A 17,074-nucleotide genomic window follows, 5' to 3' on the forward strand; every position below is an offset into this window, starting at 1 on the left:
CCTCTGCCCCTTCCCCATCACCACAGGCAGAGCCCCCGCTGTCCCATCCCTCCCATCTCAGCAGAAGCAGGAGTTAAGTGTCTCTTTATTTATTGAAGATGTTTATCCACAGCAGCAGGGAAAGGTCAGGCTGGAGTGATGCCGTTCCCAGGGCCATGTTTTCATTATCCCAGTCTCTGGTTGCTTGTTAAGGCCACTTACACGACAGCTTGATGTGTCACCAGCAGCACCTGGTGCCATCTCCCCCTTTGCCACTCCTCTCCCTTTCCTCCTTTCTTTTCCCATTGTCATTTTCTTTTGTTCCCTTTTCTGGGGAGCAGCTGCCTTTCCAGTCTTTGGGGAGGCTTCCCCCCTTTTTTCGGGTGTTATTTTTCTCTGAAAGCCAATGTGCCTCCCAAACACCATCAGAAGCACTGGGGACTGATCACCCTGTGCCACTGGGAAGAGATGCCTCTTTTTAAAAGCCAGGATCTATTAAGATTGAAATTGTCAATAAATTACGGGCCTGGCTCTTGCCAGGCACACAGAGAGGCAGGAATTGATAACTATAACCCACCTGCCTCTGTGATGCCTAACTGAGACTTGAGGCAAAGAGAAGGAAGCGTGTACAGTGGGCAGTGGGGGAAGAAAGGAGGAGCAGTGAGAGTTATTATCCTGGAGTGCATCCCCTCTCTGATAGCTGTGGGTGAGAGGTGACACACATGGACCACAGGACCCCTCAGCCCCTGCGTCACGCTGGGCTCACGAGGCCGTGCATCCCATGGGGACAGGAGATGGCTGGAGAGATGCCCATCTCTCATCCCTCTGCTCTTTGCCTCTTTTTCTCCCCACTGCAGGAACATGGTGCTGCTGTGCCCCTCTCCACTGCCTGCAGTCATGGGGTTAAGCTCCTCAGTCCCATCCTGCTGGTCACACTATTTCTGAACAGCAGAGCTGAGCTCCCTGAGGAGAGTTTAGGGATGGCTACTGCATCCCACTTCCCATCCACACCTCTCCCTGCTTCCCATCAGACTAACACCAGGGTGCAGTGTCCCATCTCTCCCAGTGTCCCAACCCTGTGCAGTATTTTATGTTCATCATCTCCCTGTAGGTCCCCAGCAAAGGCAGGGGTGTGAGCAGAGCTCTGGAGGACACCATCCCATGTTTCTCACTCCAGTCCATGGCCATTGCCTTGGAAAAAGCCTAATGAGAGGGCAGGCAGTGCTTCCTTCAGCCCTGGGTCACACTCATGGTGCTGAGTGGGGTCATGGGTGATGGGAGCTGAGTTTTGAAGCTCATTGCAGCCGCAATGTGTGACCTTATAGCACCAGTCCCTGTGCTGGGTGACACATCCCCTCCTCATCCTGCCCCTGGCATCTGATGGGTGAGAGATGGGCTTCCAGTGTGAGCAGGGATGGGGGCACACGCTGCAAATTTGCAAGGAAGTCAGTCAGCTTTAAAGCTGAACTGCCATGAACTCCATTTGCCAATTTGGTAAGTGCTGTGGGCAATATTGGGATGTAATTTAATTAAGCTATCCCCTTTTGATAGAGTTCAGGGAGCATTCGTGTACTAATTTTAGCACTAGGTTTGCTTCAGCTTTACTCTGGACACTGTTTCGCAAATCATGACGTTGTTAATCTTTACCAGTCAACAGTTTATTAATTTGCCAGGGACCACAGAAGTATATAATCAGAGGTTCATCAATCAAGGCTAAATCCAACAAATGTTCCAGGCAGGTACCGAGCATAAAATATACATGCAGCCTTGTAAGCAATTAATACACAGCAGAGCCAGAGCCTAGCAGCTCAACCAGGGAAGAGCACAAATCTCACAGAGTTCTTATTCCTTTTATGTATAATCATCATCTGTTACCACTTCCTCTGTGCCCTCAATACAGCTTCCAGTATTTCTGCCAGGACTGGGGTGCAATTGTCTTCAGCTGTTTCAGTGGTGTGGACTCTGCCATTAACTAATTGTTTGGCCTTAAAAGGACTCGGTTAAAATGTCAAGGGCAGTTTGCTTGCAGCTCATGGTGTAGTCTCCCTGAGGAGAGACAGTCTGCTTTGGGCTCACAAATGACAAACGAGGACGTTGCTTTGCTTAGTTAGAGGTGTCCCATGGAAGAGCCCAAAGGCTCTGCAGTGGGGTCATAGAATCACAGAGTCTCGAGGGCTGGAAGGGACCTGCAAAGCTCATCCAGTGCAACCCCCCTGCCAGAGCAGCACCACCTAGAGCAGGGCACACAGGGACTCATCCAGCTATGTTTGAATGTCTCCAGAGAAGGAGCCTCCACAGCCCATCTGGGCAGCCCCTGCCAGGGCTCCCTCACCTCAACAGGGAACAAATTCTTCCTTGTGTGTCTTTGGCACCTCTTCTGTTCCAGCTTGTGCCCATTGCCCCTTGTCCTACCACTGGCCATCAATGAGAACAGCCTGGCTCCAGCCTCCTGACACCCACCCTTTATGTATCTGTAACCATGAATGAAGGTCACCCCTCAGTCTCCTCTTCTCCAAGCTAAAGGGCCCCAGCTCCCTCAGCCTTTCATCACATGGAGAGGTGACAGCTCCTCAGCCTGCATCCCACACTTACCATGGGGCCCTTGTTTCTCCTCCTCTCTGGGCTTTTGCTGTTTTTCCCTGTACCCAGCAGATGGCACCACTGCACAAAGGCTCTCTGCAGTTCTTTTCTTATCGGAGGCCTTTTTTATTTGGGTGATTTTAAGAAGCATGAGCTGCAACCTTGCTAAGACCTTGGCATTGCTAAGGGGAGCCTTGCCTTTGAGCCTTACCTTGCAACATGACAAAACAGTCTCTGTTTCCATGCTGCTTTTCCTTATTGCACCCTAGAATTGCTGCCAGGTCTGAGGAAGCCACAGACATTTCCCAAGAAAACAAGATTCCAGCAAGCTTCCCTAAATCTGGTGGCTCTGCTCTGAATCCAGTGTGAATTTTGTACCATCTTGTAGGGATCACAGCAAACCAGGAGAATCTGATGGAGGAATAAGTCAGATTATTGCCAGTACAGTGTATATGTATCAAATAGGGATATATATTGCTGATCTACCAGCGTGGTGGTAGCTGCTCAGTCCAGATGGAGAATGCTGAAGGAGAGAAAGGGCTTAACCTTCATGTGTTGGTGATTTATAATTTGAGATGAAAACCTGTGAATTGGCCCTGAGGGACTGAAGGAAACACCTGTAATTGGGCTTAAGTTCAGATTTCCCCAGGTGTCTCTCAGTTTGGCTGTGCTCACTGATACCAGCCCTCTTGTCTGAAGCAGGGAGAATCAGGGTTCCTTGTGTCTGCTGCCCCATGGCCAAGCAGCAGATACAAGCAGCAGCAGAATTAGGCCCCTGTTCCCCTGCTGTGTGAGCAGCTGCAGTGCCACTGCTGTGATGTACTCTGATGGTTCTGCAACATCTGGGATGCCTGCAGGTGTTGGTGAGTGAGTCTTTTAAGTCAGAAGAGAGTGGCTGGTGCTATGGAGACCAAAGATGTTGCACAGGTGATGTGGAAGGGATGATGGGGTGGCTGCACTCCAGGATCCATCCCATCTTGGGAGAGGTGTGAGCAGGAGACAGCAGAGCCCAGCAGTGAGTACTGAAACCCTGCTGATCATCACCACCTCCCTGCCCATGGGCTGAGGCACCTCTAGCACAGATTTCTTTCCAATTTGACTGAGAAAAAAGTATAGTTTGCCTACAAGGATGATGTGAACTGTTCCTTTCCACTATCACAGGGTCGGGCCATCAGGCAGGAGGGAGTTTGCCTGGCTCAGCAGTATGCAGAAGGGAGAGCATCTGCCAGGGGGTTGTGGCCCACAATGACACTGGGGTGGTGTCAGTCTCTGCCTTTTTAGATGTAAATTTGGCATGGTCCATGCAGGCATACAGGCCTTAGCACAGCCTGTCTGGAGCTAATCCTTCTCTTTTGCTGTCTTCTACATCAAAACAATGGGTTGTTCCTTAGCTGCCACAAAATGGGGCAGAGAAACAGGTTAATCTAAGAGTGGAACCATGCCAGGGAGGAATGGGATTAGAAATGAAGGATCAGGGCAGTGCCTGCTGTTCTGGTCTCCTCTTTCCATCACAAGACACCCAGAGGTGACTTGGGGACCGTGGGGAGTGGGAAAGCACTTCAAAATGAAATAGGTGATGCTGAGAACTTATATTCCTGGGGGGAAATTAGGTATTTGGGAGTTTCAGCCCAGCCCAAAATGCTGTGAAGAAATCTTCCACCTACGTGAAAGTTCCAAACATATTTTGGTTCAAATCATCTCCTTTCTATGAAGGAGGGGGAGATGTTTCATTCCAACATCATCATCTGGAGCATTATGTTCTGTATTGCATTATCCTAGTGTTCAGCCTGAAATAAAAACAAAATGAGGCCTTGGAAACCAAAACAATTCAACCTTGTAAAAAGTAAACGCTCTCCTAATTTCCCAGTGACTTTTGAGATGTAATTGATGGAATCCCACAAAGCACTTTAGCTTCATCAAATCTGCATTTTTCTGACAGACAATTGTTCATTGAAAAATAAAAACTCCTCGGTCCCTGCCTGACGAGGCACAGAGCTAATTGTGTTAGAGATGCACACACCAGGGAGGGAGATGGGAGGAAACCTTCTCTTCTAATCCCTTCAAAGTTTAGCTGGCTCCTTGAAGCAGAAGATGCCTCCTTATGCATGTTATGGTTGGAAGCAGAAGCCCCCTGAGCAACACAGCAAGCCCCCCGGAGCCTGTGATTTTGGATTTCTCTCATTAAGCCAGGTAACTGCCTGTGAGGAAAAGGGGATTTGAGGAAGACAGAGCAGCAAAGGATGTGAGAGACACTGGAGTCGATAGCCAGCTGTGGCAGGGAGTGGAGGGGCAGGTGGGGAGCCCATCACCCCCTTGCCTTTGATTTCAGTGTTGCAAAGGGGTTTGCACCATGTTGGTAAGCAGTGGCCACGTGAAAAAGCAAATGGAATAGCTCAGGAAGCAGCAAGGTGAGCAGGAGGTCTCTGCCTGTACTGGGAAGAGGTAGTTTGGGTGATAAAAGCTCCATTTTCTCCAGGATTGGCTTTTTCAGTGGTGTTCCTTGGGGAGCTTGGCTGGCACCAGGCTTGCCCCTCTGCCTCAGGCAAGCTAGGGTGTTTCATATGTTGTGGTCACAGCTGGGTTGGGTCTTCAGGTTTGGTTTAGGTTTCATAGGGTTTGGTATGTAGTGTTTTGCCTGGGCAGCAGTTGGATTTCTGGTCTCTCAAAGGTTTTTGGATGTGCCAGGCTCTGCTGTGGCTAGGGAGGGAGATGCTTTGATGGGCTGGAGGTGCAACTGCACCCCAAAATGAGCTGTTGGTAACTCCTGATAGAAAAGCAGCTGGGGGGCTTCCACTAGCTTGATTTCCATGCTGCAGCTCTGAGCCCTTACTGTCACTCCACCTGTAGGGTGAAAGGTAGGAGGAAGATTCACCCAATGTGAATCCAACCAGCTGCTTAAAACAGGCCCATCCCACTTTGAATTGAGATTTGAAATACACAGAGTGGCTCATCCAAGAGAGTCCACATGAGGGCTGTGTGCTTGCCAGAGGAGGGGACACACTGCCTCGTTGCTCAGAGCTTTGGTGTCCTCCATGGACACCTTTGGTGCCCCCTGTGATGGGAGCATGGAGCTGAGGAGCTTGAGCTATCACAGTGTGTGCTCAGAGCCTGCAAGACAGATGGGTTTGATTTTTCTGAGGCTAAAATAATGATTGATGATCTTGAAAGGGAAGAGGAAGCGGAGGGAAAGGAGGGAGGGGAAGAAGAGTGGGAAGATAATGACTGTTATTTCACAAAACAGTTGTAATGTTTCCCTCTGGGAAGGATGATTCCCACAGCAGGGTGTCAGAGGGGGCTGCTCAGCCAGGGTGGTGCTGAGGACACAGCTGCCCAAGGAGGTGAGGTGGGGGAAGCCCTGCAGAGATTGCCTGTAGCCGACAGGCACTTCAGTGACCAGCTTTTTGGTTCCTTTTACCAAATATTAGGAGAGGAGGGGTAAATCTCACCTGTAGAGGCTGGGCTGTGTACAGCCAGACTTGGGTCCTGCTGAGGAGCTCCTCCAGAGCCAAGGAAGCGAAGGCAGAATAAGCTGAAGTTGTCTGAATATATATATATGGACACGGAGGAGTTTACTGCGTTTGTATCATTTCTGAGCTCCAACAAGCAAATAAAATACATGCCAGTGCATAGTTTGGAGCTCATTAAAATGCTGGCACTTGCTTGTGCCTCAGCATTGCCTGAGATTAATGTTTTTGTCTCATGCTGAAGAGGTTCCTTGGTGAGGAGTGAGGATGCCTCTGAACAAAGAGGGTCATTAGGGCCCTTGGATGTTACAGGCTGTGCCTCTGCCCCACTGAGCCACCACCTGCATTTGCAGCCTCAGGCCAGCAGTGCTGGGGATGCAGCTTGGGAAGCTGCACTGGGCACGGGGCTGAGGTCCTGGGTGTCACCTCTGGAGGTGTCCAGATGTGGATGTGTAGTACCCAGAGTGGCACCAGGAGCAGGGGTTGGTGGCAGCTTCCCTGTGTGGTTCTGGACAGGCGAGGAAGAGCCGAGCTCATCTGTGCCCAGAGCATCACCTCTGGCACCCCAGCGTGGGAGAGGTCTCTGACAAAAAGAAGGCTGCTCTTGTTGAGAAAACAGAGCAGAATAATAAAAAAGGGCAGTTTACTCTCTACAGAAATGCTTTATTAAATATTCTTTTTTTAAAAAGACTTGAAGAGAGGAGCTGAGCTGAGAAACACTGTCAGGAAGCTCAGATGGAGAGCTGCTGGCCGCTCATCTGGGAGATCCATGTCAGTAATGAGACTCTGGGTTTCATTGCCAGTGACCCCCTCACCCATCTGGCTGCTAATGAGCTTTGTAAATGAGAAAGTAAGCAAAGGCTACATTTTTTTCCCCCTAACACAGACAGGGACTTGTCCAGATAGTTATTTTCCTAAGACACAACTTCTACTGTGTCTTTTGGCAGGTGCTTGCTTTATTTCCCCTTGAAGATGATCTTCCCATTGTGCTTGCTCTGGCTGTGCTGGGGGTGGTGATGGGGGGCAGAGGAGCTGTGCCTGGTGCTGGTGGCAGGAGGCCCCATGGTGTCACACGCTGTGCTGAGGTGACAGTGATGGGTACAGGCAGCCTATTTTGTTCCAGCCGCTGTCCCGGTGCATCGGTGAGGCTCTGGTGGCATCCTGAGGGTGGCAGGGGCATGTGGCATCAGGTCCTGCCAGCTCTGCCACTCTGTTTCACCTTGGTGATGTCATTTAAAAGGGAAAAAAGACTTTCTTTTTCCAAAACCCGGATAAAAATAGCACCTTCTTATTCAGCATATCCGCTCCCCCTGTGTACTTGGAGGCTGTTTGCTGACTGACGACACCGCTGAAGCCCAGGGTGCTCTGCAGCAGGGCTGTGCCATCAGCCAAACCCCACCGAGCTGCCTCTGCGACCCTGAGGGCAGCAGCAGCAGGGCTGGGGGGCTGGAGCTGTGTTCAGACTCCAGGATCTGCAGTATCAGTGTTAATGCAGGGGGAGATAAGGAAGTAACTTTTCTTTTCCAATCACAAGAGCGATTTTCAGGGCTGGCTGTTGTCACGGAGAAGCCAATTCTCTCCTGCATAGATGGAGGGGATTTGCAAGGCAGAGGAATTACATTTGTATGGTAAGGGTTTCTCCCTGGCTTCTCAGAGCAGAGAATGAGCTGGAGTCTCCCCCTACCTCTCTTTTCCTCTCCGTAGCATGGATTAAGTACCAAACCCTCTTCCCAAGCTCTGAGATGTTTTTGTTTGTCAGATCTATGGATGAAGGATGGCCTGGGAGTTTGAAGTGAATTCCCAAGCAGTGCAGGTCTAACATGGCAAACCACAAACAGCTTTTTCTTCTCAGTTGGTGGTCAGCAGTTTGTGGGATCCTTTTGTCTCCCTGGTTATGTGGATCCATCCCGTATCCAGACGTGGGGTGTGCAGAGGAGGTTGCCTGGGGGCTGCTGGGGCTGGGGCAGCATGTCTCACCAGCTCTCCTCCCATCAGGAAGGGACGTGTCACCTATGATTGCCCAGACAGGTTATTGACTGAGCTGCTCATTGATTTTCTAATCATTTTCTGACCCAGCCCCCCATCCTGTGTCACTGCTGAGGCCGATCACAGATTGAACTGCAGCTGAATGGACGGCTCATTGATTAAAACTCACCGTAATTATTGGTTCTCTGCTGCCCAAGCCAGACAAATCAATGTCAGCAATAACAGATCTGGTCCTTTGTAAAAGCCCAGCAAACACAGAGCAAGCACTGGTTTTGGTGAGCCCAGCACAACCCCTCAGCACTGCCTGGACAGTCAGGATTAGCACCAGCAACCTTTTTCCTGGGTCATTTGTGTCCAATCTGGGTGAGAACATAGTTGCACCCACATGAGCTTTAGTTTTCCCCCTGGTCTGATCTGTTTGTGGGAGATCCTGCTTGCAAACCCTCTGCTGCAGGCACAGGGAGATCTGTAATGATGTTTCATTGTGCCCAGTGTTGCTCCATCACCTATTCATCCCTGGCAGCCGCTGCCTGCCTGCTGGTTCTGCTGCCTGGCACTGACTGCAGAGCTGGCCACCTCCGCTGGCAGCCCTGGCCCACCCAGCCCCACTGAGCAGGGACATCTCACATGTTTGTGCATTGGCTCCCAAAGCTTTCTGTCCCTGGAGAGCTTCTTGCTGCAACACAACGTCTGTCTGGAGACTCGGCTGTGTGCCAAGCTGGGGATGGGTGGGGAGGAGAAGGGGTGCTGGGTTTTGCAAATGTTGGCTGCCATAATTAAAGTACATTAGGGTGCTTAATTACAACAGAAAGGAAGTGCCAAAACTGGAGGAATATCTCAAGGGTAACCTCAAGCAGAGTGGGACTAAGGGAGGGAGGGCTTTGGTGACTGGCTCGTGGGAGCCATCATCTTTGGACATGTTCCTGTGTGACCTGATGGAGGAGAACCTACTTTAGCAAGGGGGTTTGGCTGGATGAGCTCTAGAGGTCTCTTCCAACCTCCACCATCCTATGATTCTGTAATTCTGATTTTATATCTTCTTCTGTGGGCTGGGGAAGATGCTGAGCTCAGCATCCAGTTGCCTTCAGAACCTTGGAAGGTCCTTCAGGAACTCCAGAGGAGACTTGGGCAGAGTCCCAGACCACCCCATCACGGTTGGCATAGAGAAGGCAGCAGAGGAGTGGATGCACTGCCACGGAGGAGAGGGTGCTGTGCCCCTAGTCCTCCAGGGAGATGCCTTTCTGCCAGTTTGCAGAGCTCTCATCCTTACGGTAAGGCAGGCAGAGTGGAGGAGACTGCAGGAAATCAGTGTTGTATCTGCAGATTCCCAAACACACTTATCCTGCTCCTGTTTCCCAGACAGCTTTGTAGTGAAAAGCACATATTGCTCTAAGTGTCCTCTCCTCCTTCATGTTTATTCTGTATATGCAGTTAGAAAGCTTCTCCTGCTCATTTCTTCTGCTGCTTTATGCCTAGGCAGGGCTATTTCCCAAGCTGCCTCTCTAGGACCCTCTCTGCTCTACAGAGATGGGCAGCGTCCTGTTCCAAAGCCCTTTGTTGCCAATAGAATCATACAAGGGTTTGGATTTGAAAGGACTTTTAAAGGTCATATAATCCAACCTCCCTTCAATGACCAGGGACACCTTCAGTTTCAGATGAGATGAGACAGGGCTCTCTAAAGCATCTTCCTGGTGTCCCCTGCAGGCAGTTTGCTTCTTGAGTAGCCAAGAGTGAGCGAGGCCCAGCAGCCTGCCCAGTGTCAGCCAGTGCAGGTCCAGGCTCTCCTGAACTGTTATTAATATACACAGCATTTTGCTCACACAGAATATTGATTTTCTTTTTGAGGCACAAAGTATAGCAGTTTTATAACCTTTTCTTCTGTTTGACAGAGGCCATTTATAACCTGCCTTCATCAGTACCTGCACAAGCTCCAGCCTAACTCATCTTTAAGAAGTTTCATAATACATTTTTAATTGTGAGCTGCTCCTAGGGAAGATTCTACTACTTTCTTGTTTTCCTGAGGATTGGCCTTTTTGTTGTTGTTTGTGTATGTGTGTGTTTGGCAAAAATATAAATAATTCAAGTAGAATACAAGAGTGTTTTGATCTGGAGGACAATTTGTTGATGGCATTTGCTATCTGATGGCTTTTATCTTTTGGGACAAGGAAAGGCAGCTGGGGATCTGGAATTAAACCCCAGAGGCAGGTCTCCAACTTGTGTGAATCAGCAGTGTTTCCTGGGCTTCAAACCTGTCATCTCCCAGTCCTGCCCATGACTCCATCCTCCCCTGGGAAGCAGCAAGATCCTCTGGGGGAGGATGCCAAGGCCCTGAGCATTGGCTTGCCTGGCATGAGTTGAGATGCTTTTCTGGGGCACTCCCAAGAGCTGAGATGGTTTTCTGGGCTGATCTCAGGGACTGAGATACTTTTTCTGGCTTTCAGCAGACTTCCCTGCATCTTGGAGGACCAGCTGGCAAAGGCAGAGGGTCCCTGCAGAGGGAGGATGGGGAGTGAGGCTTTCACAGCAGAGCAGGTCCTTATCCCTTCCCCAGAGGCTATGCAGAGTGGTGCAGAGCCCCTGGGGCTGCCCCATCCCTCACTCAGGACAAATCCATCTGTTTGAGATACAGACAAAGCTCAGCAGCGCTGGCTCTTGTGCAGGCTGTGCCCTGGGAGGGCACCCAGTGGGCTGTGGCTCCAGGGTAGGTGAGGACCCACAGGTGACCCACCCACGTTGCATCTCTCCCTGCAGTGCCCCGAGGATCTCCGGCCCATGAAGGACGGCACCGGCTGCTACGACTATTCCAAAGGGATCGACTGCTCCGACGGCTTCAACGGCGGCTGCGAGCAGCTCTGCCTCCAGCAGACCCTCCCTCTGCCCCACGACCCCTCCTCCAGCACCATCTTCATGTTCTGTGGGTGAGTCTGTGCAGGGCTTGTGCCCTGTGCCATCCCCAGGGCGGTGTGCCCAGCGAGGGAGCTGGGTGCCCAAGAACGAGGCTGTTTCTGGAGCTGCCTTTCAGCAGGGAACAGAGGCACCTGCTCTGCCCGCGGGCAGGAGCGTGCAGGAGTGCGAGGAGCAGGGTGAGCAGATGCACATTCTTCCTCTCCCCCACTGTGTGTTGGACAGTTTGATCTGTGGCTCACCAGGAAGGGACCCAAAAACTGTGCAGTGCTTGTTGGAGGGGGAAAGGTGGACTATTTGTTTAAAAAATACTACTTTAATATAATTTTTTCCCTTCCCTGTGCCTCTCTTAAAATAGAGCTTCATCCCTGATTTTGGCTGGGATCCTGTAATCCTACACAATTTAGCATTTTCTCTCAGGAAAAGCTCCCTGGCTGCTGCATGTTCTAAAAGGAGCTCAGTGATTATCTGGCTTTACGCTGCACAGCTGCAGCCAGGAGCTCTGCCTATCCCATCCCTCGACTGCTTCACACTCTTGGGCATAGGTAGGAACACACTTCACATCCCTGGGGGAAGAATTAGGGTAAAAGAGGGGAAAAGGAGCACTTTTGGGAAGGAAATATCCACAAGTGTGAGGGGGACTAAATTCCTCAGTTACTCTGAGGAGCATCCGTTGAGTCCCAGGCTGTGGGTGCAGCAGAGCCATCATGCAGCCCTGGCTGCTGGCTGCTCCAGGGAAGAGCAGCCCAGGGAGCCCTGGCTGTGTCAGCTTCTCTCCTTTTTTATCCCTTTTTGCTGTTTTGTTGGTTCTGTTTAGCAGCACAGAGCAGTGGAATCACTGAGAGAGCACAGCACCTTGCCTCACCAGGCCTGCAGGAGGGGCTGGGATCCATAGAGGCACAAGCAACCTTTGTGAGGAGGATCTAGACAATCTCAGGATGTGGTCTCCATCTGTACCCACGCAGGGAATCTGCATTTCAATCTCCTGTCCCCAAGGACAGAGACAGTTTCCTTTTGGGGTGGTTTTTTTGCCATAATCTCTTTTCAAGGCAGAGCTGCCCTTTGGGAACAGACAAGGAAAAGTGTGACAGACGGGTGGGAGTTTCTCTTGCAGCAAATGCAGCAGAGGAATGGGAGAGGGCAGCGAGCCTGGCTGGAGGTGGGACTGCTGGTAGGGGAGCACTGTGGCTATGGGATGGAAGGGGCAGGCAAGGAACAGGGGGTTCTTTGTCATTTTGCTGCCTTGGTGCCCTGCGGTGCAGCCTGTGCCTGGCCCAGCTCAGGCAGCTCGTGGTGCCCCACAGGTGTGTGGAGGAATACAAACTGGCCCCAGATGGGAAGTCCTGCCTGATGCTGTCTGACATCTGCGAGGGCCCCAAGTGCCTGAAGTCAGATGCCAAGTTCAATGACACCCTCTTCGGGGAGATGCTTCATGGCTACAACAACAGGAGCCAGCACGTCAACCAAGGACAGGTCTTCCAGATGACTTTCAGGTATGGCCTGGTTCTGCTCCTAGTTTTGGGAACATGGGGATGGTAAGATGGGACCAAGGGCAGTCGGTGCAAAGCCAGCACCTCTGACACATTCACTAGAGGGAGGGAGCAAGAGGCCAACGAACATGTGTGGTTTCCCTACTCACTCATCCCTCCTGCAGGCAGCAGCATGGGACCCTCCTGGGCCAGTGCATGTCTGTCAGGTGAGGATTTAGTTAGTGCCTTCAATGGGCTTCTCTCAGCAGTGCTGCCTCATCTCTCTCTGAATGCTGGTGTCTTTCATCCCCAGGATATCCTGTGACAATGAATTCTGCTGTTCTGTTGTGTGTAGTGTGAAAGAGCATTTCCTGGGGTGTGTGTTCAGCCTCAGCCAGCTGGTTCTGCTAGTGATCTCGGTTCCAGCACTGAGAGGAGCTGGGCACAGCGTGATAATAACAGAAATAACCTGGAGGCAAATGCCACACCAGAGTGCAGAGAGGAGGGGAGGCTGGCAGGCTGTGTCCCAGGGATGTCAGGAGTGCCAAGGGTCAGAAGTGGGTGGTGAGAGTGGGGTCTGAAATGCCCAGTGCAGTGCTCACAGAGGAGAGCTTGCTGATAGTTGCTGAATTCAGGACTAGGAAAATGAGTTGATTTATTTATCTTCCTTTTCCCTGCATGCTGCCATATACTGATTGGTTTTCAACCAAGGTGGGTGTGTGGGTGTGTGAGCTTCAAAGCAGCAGCACTGATCATGGTGAGGAGAGGATCCAACCCACATCCCACCCAGACCCAACTCTTCTTTACCCAGCATCTGCCGGTGCACTGAGGGTTTCTTTCCTATTAAGGCACTGAGAGCTCATTGCTGCCTCTGACTTTAGGTGGAGTTGTCGGTGCTCGTCCACTGGTTTCCTGGGGTGGGCTCTAAGGGCTGCTTCGTTGCTGCTGGGAAGCAAATGCATTCCCCATCCTTGGGGCTAAAGTTCAGCCAGAAAGCACACAAGGCTGTCTGGGCATCTGTTTTACCCTGGGACAGGTGGCTTCTCAAAGGCATGCCATCTGAGAGCATCCTGGGAATGGTGGGTTTGGGCAGCCCTCGGCAGGACCAGGGGCAGTTCCTCGGCCTCTTTGCTCTCAAGATAAAACACCCATGGCATTGGGATGGAAATTCCAGGGGTCACAGCCCAAAGCGCTGCCAGGGACTCTGGCTGAAGGGTTAGAAACATAAAGGGCTGTTAGTGATCTGTCTCCTTCCCCTGGCTGCCACTGGAAAATACGTTGATTTATTTATTCCTCTTCATTTTCCCTGCCATGCCACGGGAGCAATGGCCGGGCTGCCAGCCAGGGGAGCTTCTCCCAGGGGGTTCTGCCTAGCCAGAGACCAGTGCTTTGCACAACCTCACCACCACAAACAGGGTTTTCAGTGCCTGGTGCTGACTGTGGCAAGAGTCTTGGGTCTAAGAGCAAGGAGAAAGCAGGTCTGAAACAGGAGCAACCTGCAGAGCGTGCCCCTATGTTTTGGGGCTGAAGCATGCGATGCGCTGGCTCGGCAGAGCTCAGAGCCTGGCAGTAGACAGCACAGCTTGCTCCAGAAATGCTTTTGGCAGCCTGGAAGGTCGGCACAGCCACCCTTTGCTGTTTGAATGTAGCCTGTTGGCTGCAGAAGCAGCGGGAAGCGATGAGCAGGGCTCACTTCCACACACACACACCGTCCTTCCCCACGGCCAGGCTGCCCGGTGTGTCGGGGGTTATGCTGGAGAAGCACCATTACATCATCTCCTAACAAGGGAAGAGAAGGAGGTTAATGGAGAAGAAATTATTAACTAAAAGATATAATTTGCCTCTGATTTTCATAGATATTCAAGAACCTCTCTGAGCATTAAGACACCAGCTGTTAGAGAAGCCCTTAATTTGGTGCATTTGAAACATAGCAGGAAGCTGCCTAATACCAGGGATTAAAAGCCTGTTTCTGCAAAGTAGGAGCAAGAACCTGCTATCAGAACAAGGGGCTGAGTATTTTAAAGGGATTTATAACTGCTGGGATCCTTTAGCTATGCAGATGTGACAGTCCTTTGAATGGTGTCTGCTTCCCATGTCGCCGCATCTTCAGTGTCTTTCATAAATAGGATATTCTCAATTTGCCAGGCCTGTCAGCGTGGTGTTGGGAGGAAGCCTTTGTGCTGGGAAAAGCTGTCTGGCACACCCTGGCCTGGGCAACACCTATCAATTCCAACAGTATTTCCATCCTGTTGAGGTTGGAGTGGTCTCTGCCACCCAATGGTCTGCAGTGCTGATGAGAGCCTCTACCCTTGCAATGGCTGAGTGGGCCAGGCCATGGCTCAGCACAGCCCGGGGATGGAGCTGGTGGAGCACTGATGGCTTTACCCTGTCCAGCCTGCTCGAAAGTGCAGCAGGTACCTTTGGGACACAGAGTAAGGATGGTGTTAGATGTGAACACGGGGCAGAGCAGGCTGGTAGTGGGAGAGCTGTGCAGCTTTGGAGGTCCCAGACCTGAGACCAGTGTGTGGTTCTAGCCTGTGCTGCTTCAGATTTTGCTTTTCCTCTTGAACCCACATCATTTTACCCAAGGGGGTCAGGCAGCACCAAGCACTTTAGTGGCATTACTGAGGAGGTGCTGTCACCTAAGGGAAGGATGGAGGAAGCAAATACTGACTGCTGTGACCCATATACCCACAACAGGCTGGGCAGCAGCCAGAAGGGTTCACACTGTGTGTACTGCATGTGCTCCATAAATACACCAGCACTGTGCAACACCTCATGTGTCACAGAGCCTGTCCCTGCTCACACATCCCTTTGTGCTGATGCCAATGACCCTTTCCCCAGCCATCAATGACAGCAAAGCCACAGCCAGGCAGGACGTGGGCACTACAGCATCCCTGTAGCTCAGCTGCTGTGAGTTAGGAGCCCTGCAGGCAGCTTTTTCTGTGCTGAGATGTCTTAATAACCACTAATTACCATTGTGGTGGTTGGGGTGCTCGGTTGACCCATTGGACAAGCCAGCATTAAGGTTTGTGCTCACAGGAGTGCACTGTGTCATTGCTGCTGCTGCTGTTTCATTGCAAGGATTTAAATCAGAGAACATCTCAAACACTGTGTCCAAATCTGGACCCCTCATGACAAGAAGGACATTGAAGTGCTGGAGCGTGTCCAGAGACTGACAGCAAAGCTGGGGAAGGGTCTGGAGAACAAGTCTTATGAGGAGCAGCTGAGGGAGCTGGAGACATTCAGCCTAGAGAAGAGGAGGCTGAGGGGAGACACGAGCACTCTCTACAACTACCTGAATGGGAGTCGTAGTGAGGTGGTGGTTGGTCTCATCTCTCCAGTAATGAATGATAGAACAAGAGGAGATGTTTTTAAGTTGTGCCAGGGGAGGTTTAGATGGGAGCTGAGGAAGAACTTTCTGACTGAGAGGGTTATTAAGCACTGGAACAGGCTGCCCAGGGAGATGGTGGAGTCCCCATCCCTCAAGACATTCAAAAGACGCAGAGATGAAGTACTGAGGGACAGGGTTTAGCGTTGGGCTTGGCAGTGTGACATTAGGAGTTGGACTCAATGGTCTTAAAGGTCGTTTCCAACCACACTGATTCAGTGACTCTCTGATGCTTCTCAGGTGCGGCCCCTTGCAGGCACTTTGGTGGGGAGCAGGAGAGGGATGTTTCATCACACACCAGCTTCTTCTAGGCATTCTTCTCTTTCTTTTAGAACAGGTTCTTTTCTTGGTGAAGCGCTGTCCGGTGTTAATAAACAGAGGGATTGGAGCTGATCTATTCCAGTCACAGCTCTTGCTCTAGCCGGGGGGCTCAGTGGTGGATCCAGCTCGCTAAAGACTAGATTAGAGCGATTTTCCCCCCTGTTGCCTCACGGTGGGGCAGAGCCCAAACTCCACGTCCCCAAATCACCAGGGGATTATTTTCCAAATGGGTTGTTTGTTCCTTCTTTATCTGTTTTGTTCTGTCTCTTTGCCACGAGGGAATAGAGATTTTTGTTTAAGAGCTGTTTGCAGTTTCAGACTGTTGCTTTTATGCCATTAATATGGAGAAAACCCAAATTACTACCCGTGGAGCCAGCTTTACTCACTGGATTATTGCTACATGGCAAACGAGATGTTAGAGCAATGTGTGGCAGAGCCTTCCCCAGGGAGCAGCCGTCTGCCTGAACCAGGGTCCTCTCCCATCCCTGCCATAGCCTCTGCCCCTTCTCCTGGCTCTTGTTCCTGCTTGGCAAAGCCTCAAGACATGGGAACACCTCTCCCGGAGAGGAGAAGGCTTAGAAGGGACCTTATCAAAGCTGATAAACATCTGAAATCACAGAATCATAGAATTGTTTTGGTTGGAAAAGACCTTTAAGCTCACAGAGTCCCAGCTCTCCCCTCACCCTGCCCAGCCCACCACTAACCCATGGCCCTCAGCACCTCAGCTCTTTGGCTTTGCAACAGCTCCAGGGCTGGGCACTCCACCTGAAGGTATTAAAAAAGTTCTTCCCAATCTCCAATCTAAACCTCTCCTGGTGCTGCCTGAGGCCGTTTCCTCTTGTCCTATCACTCCAAAGAGCAGGCATTGAAATGATGGGGCCAGACTTTGTTCCGTGGTGCCCAGTGACAGGACAAGAGGCAACAGGCACAAGCTGCAACACAGACAGTTCCACTGGAAGAGGAGGAGAAACTCCTTTGGT

At 51.2% G+C, this 17,074-nt stretch overlaps 1 protein-coding gene across 1 annotated transcript in view; it reads left to right on the forward strand.

The window, feature by feature from the left end:
• The window catches only part of ASTN2 (astrotactin 2), a 319,116-nt gene that overhangs the window by 176,116 nt on the left and 125,926 nt on the right, over positions 1–17,074 (forward strand). Inside the window, exons 12-13 of the mRNA XM_062011422.1 lie at positions 10,761–10,927; positions 12,218–12,406. Coding sequence (XP_061867406.1) covers positions 10,761–10,927; positions 12,218–12,406 — 356 coding nt within the window. The remainder of the gene's footprint in view (positions 1–10,760; positions 10,928–12,217; positions 12,407–17,074) is intronic.

The sequence above is a fragment of the Colius striatus genome, chromosome 19 (genome assembly GCF_028858725.1).
Source record: "Colius striatus isolate bColStr4 chromosome 19, bColStr4.1.hap1, whole genome shotgun sequence".
NCBI lineage: Eukaryota > Metazoa > Chordata > Aves > Coliiformes > Coliidae > Colius > Colius striatus.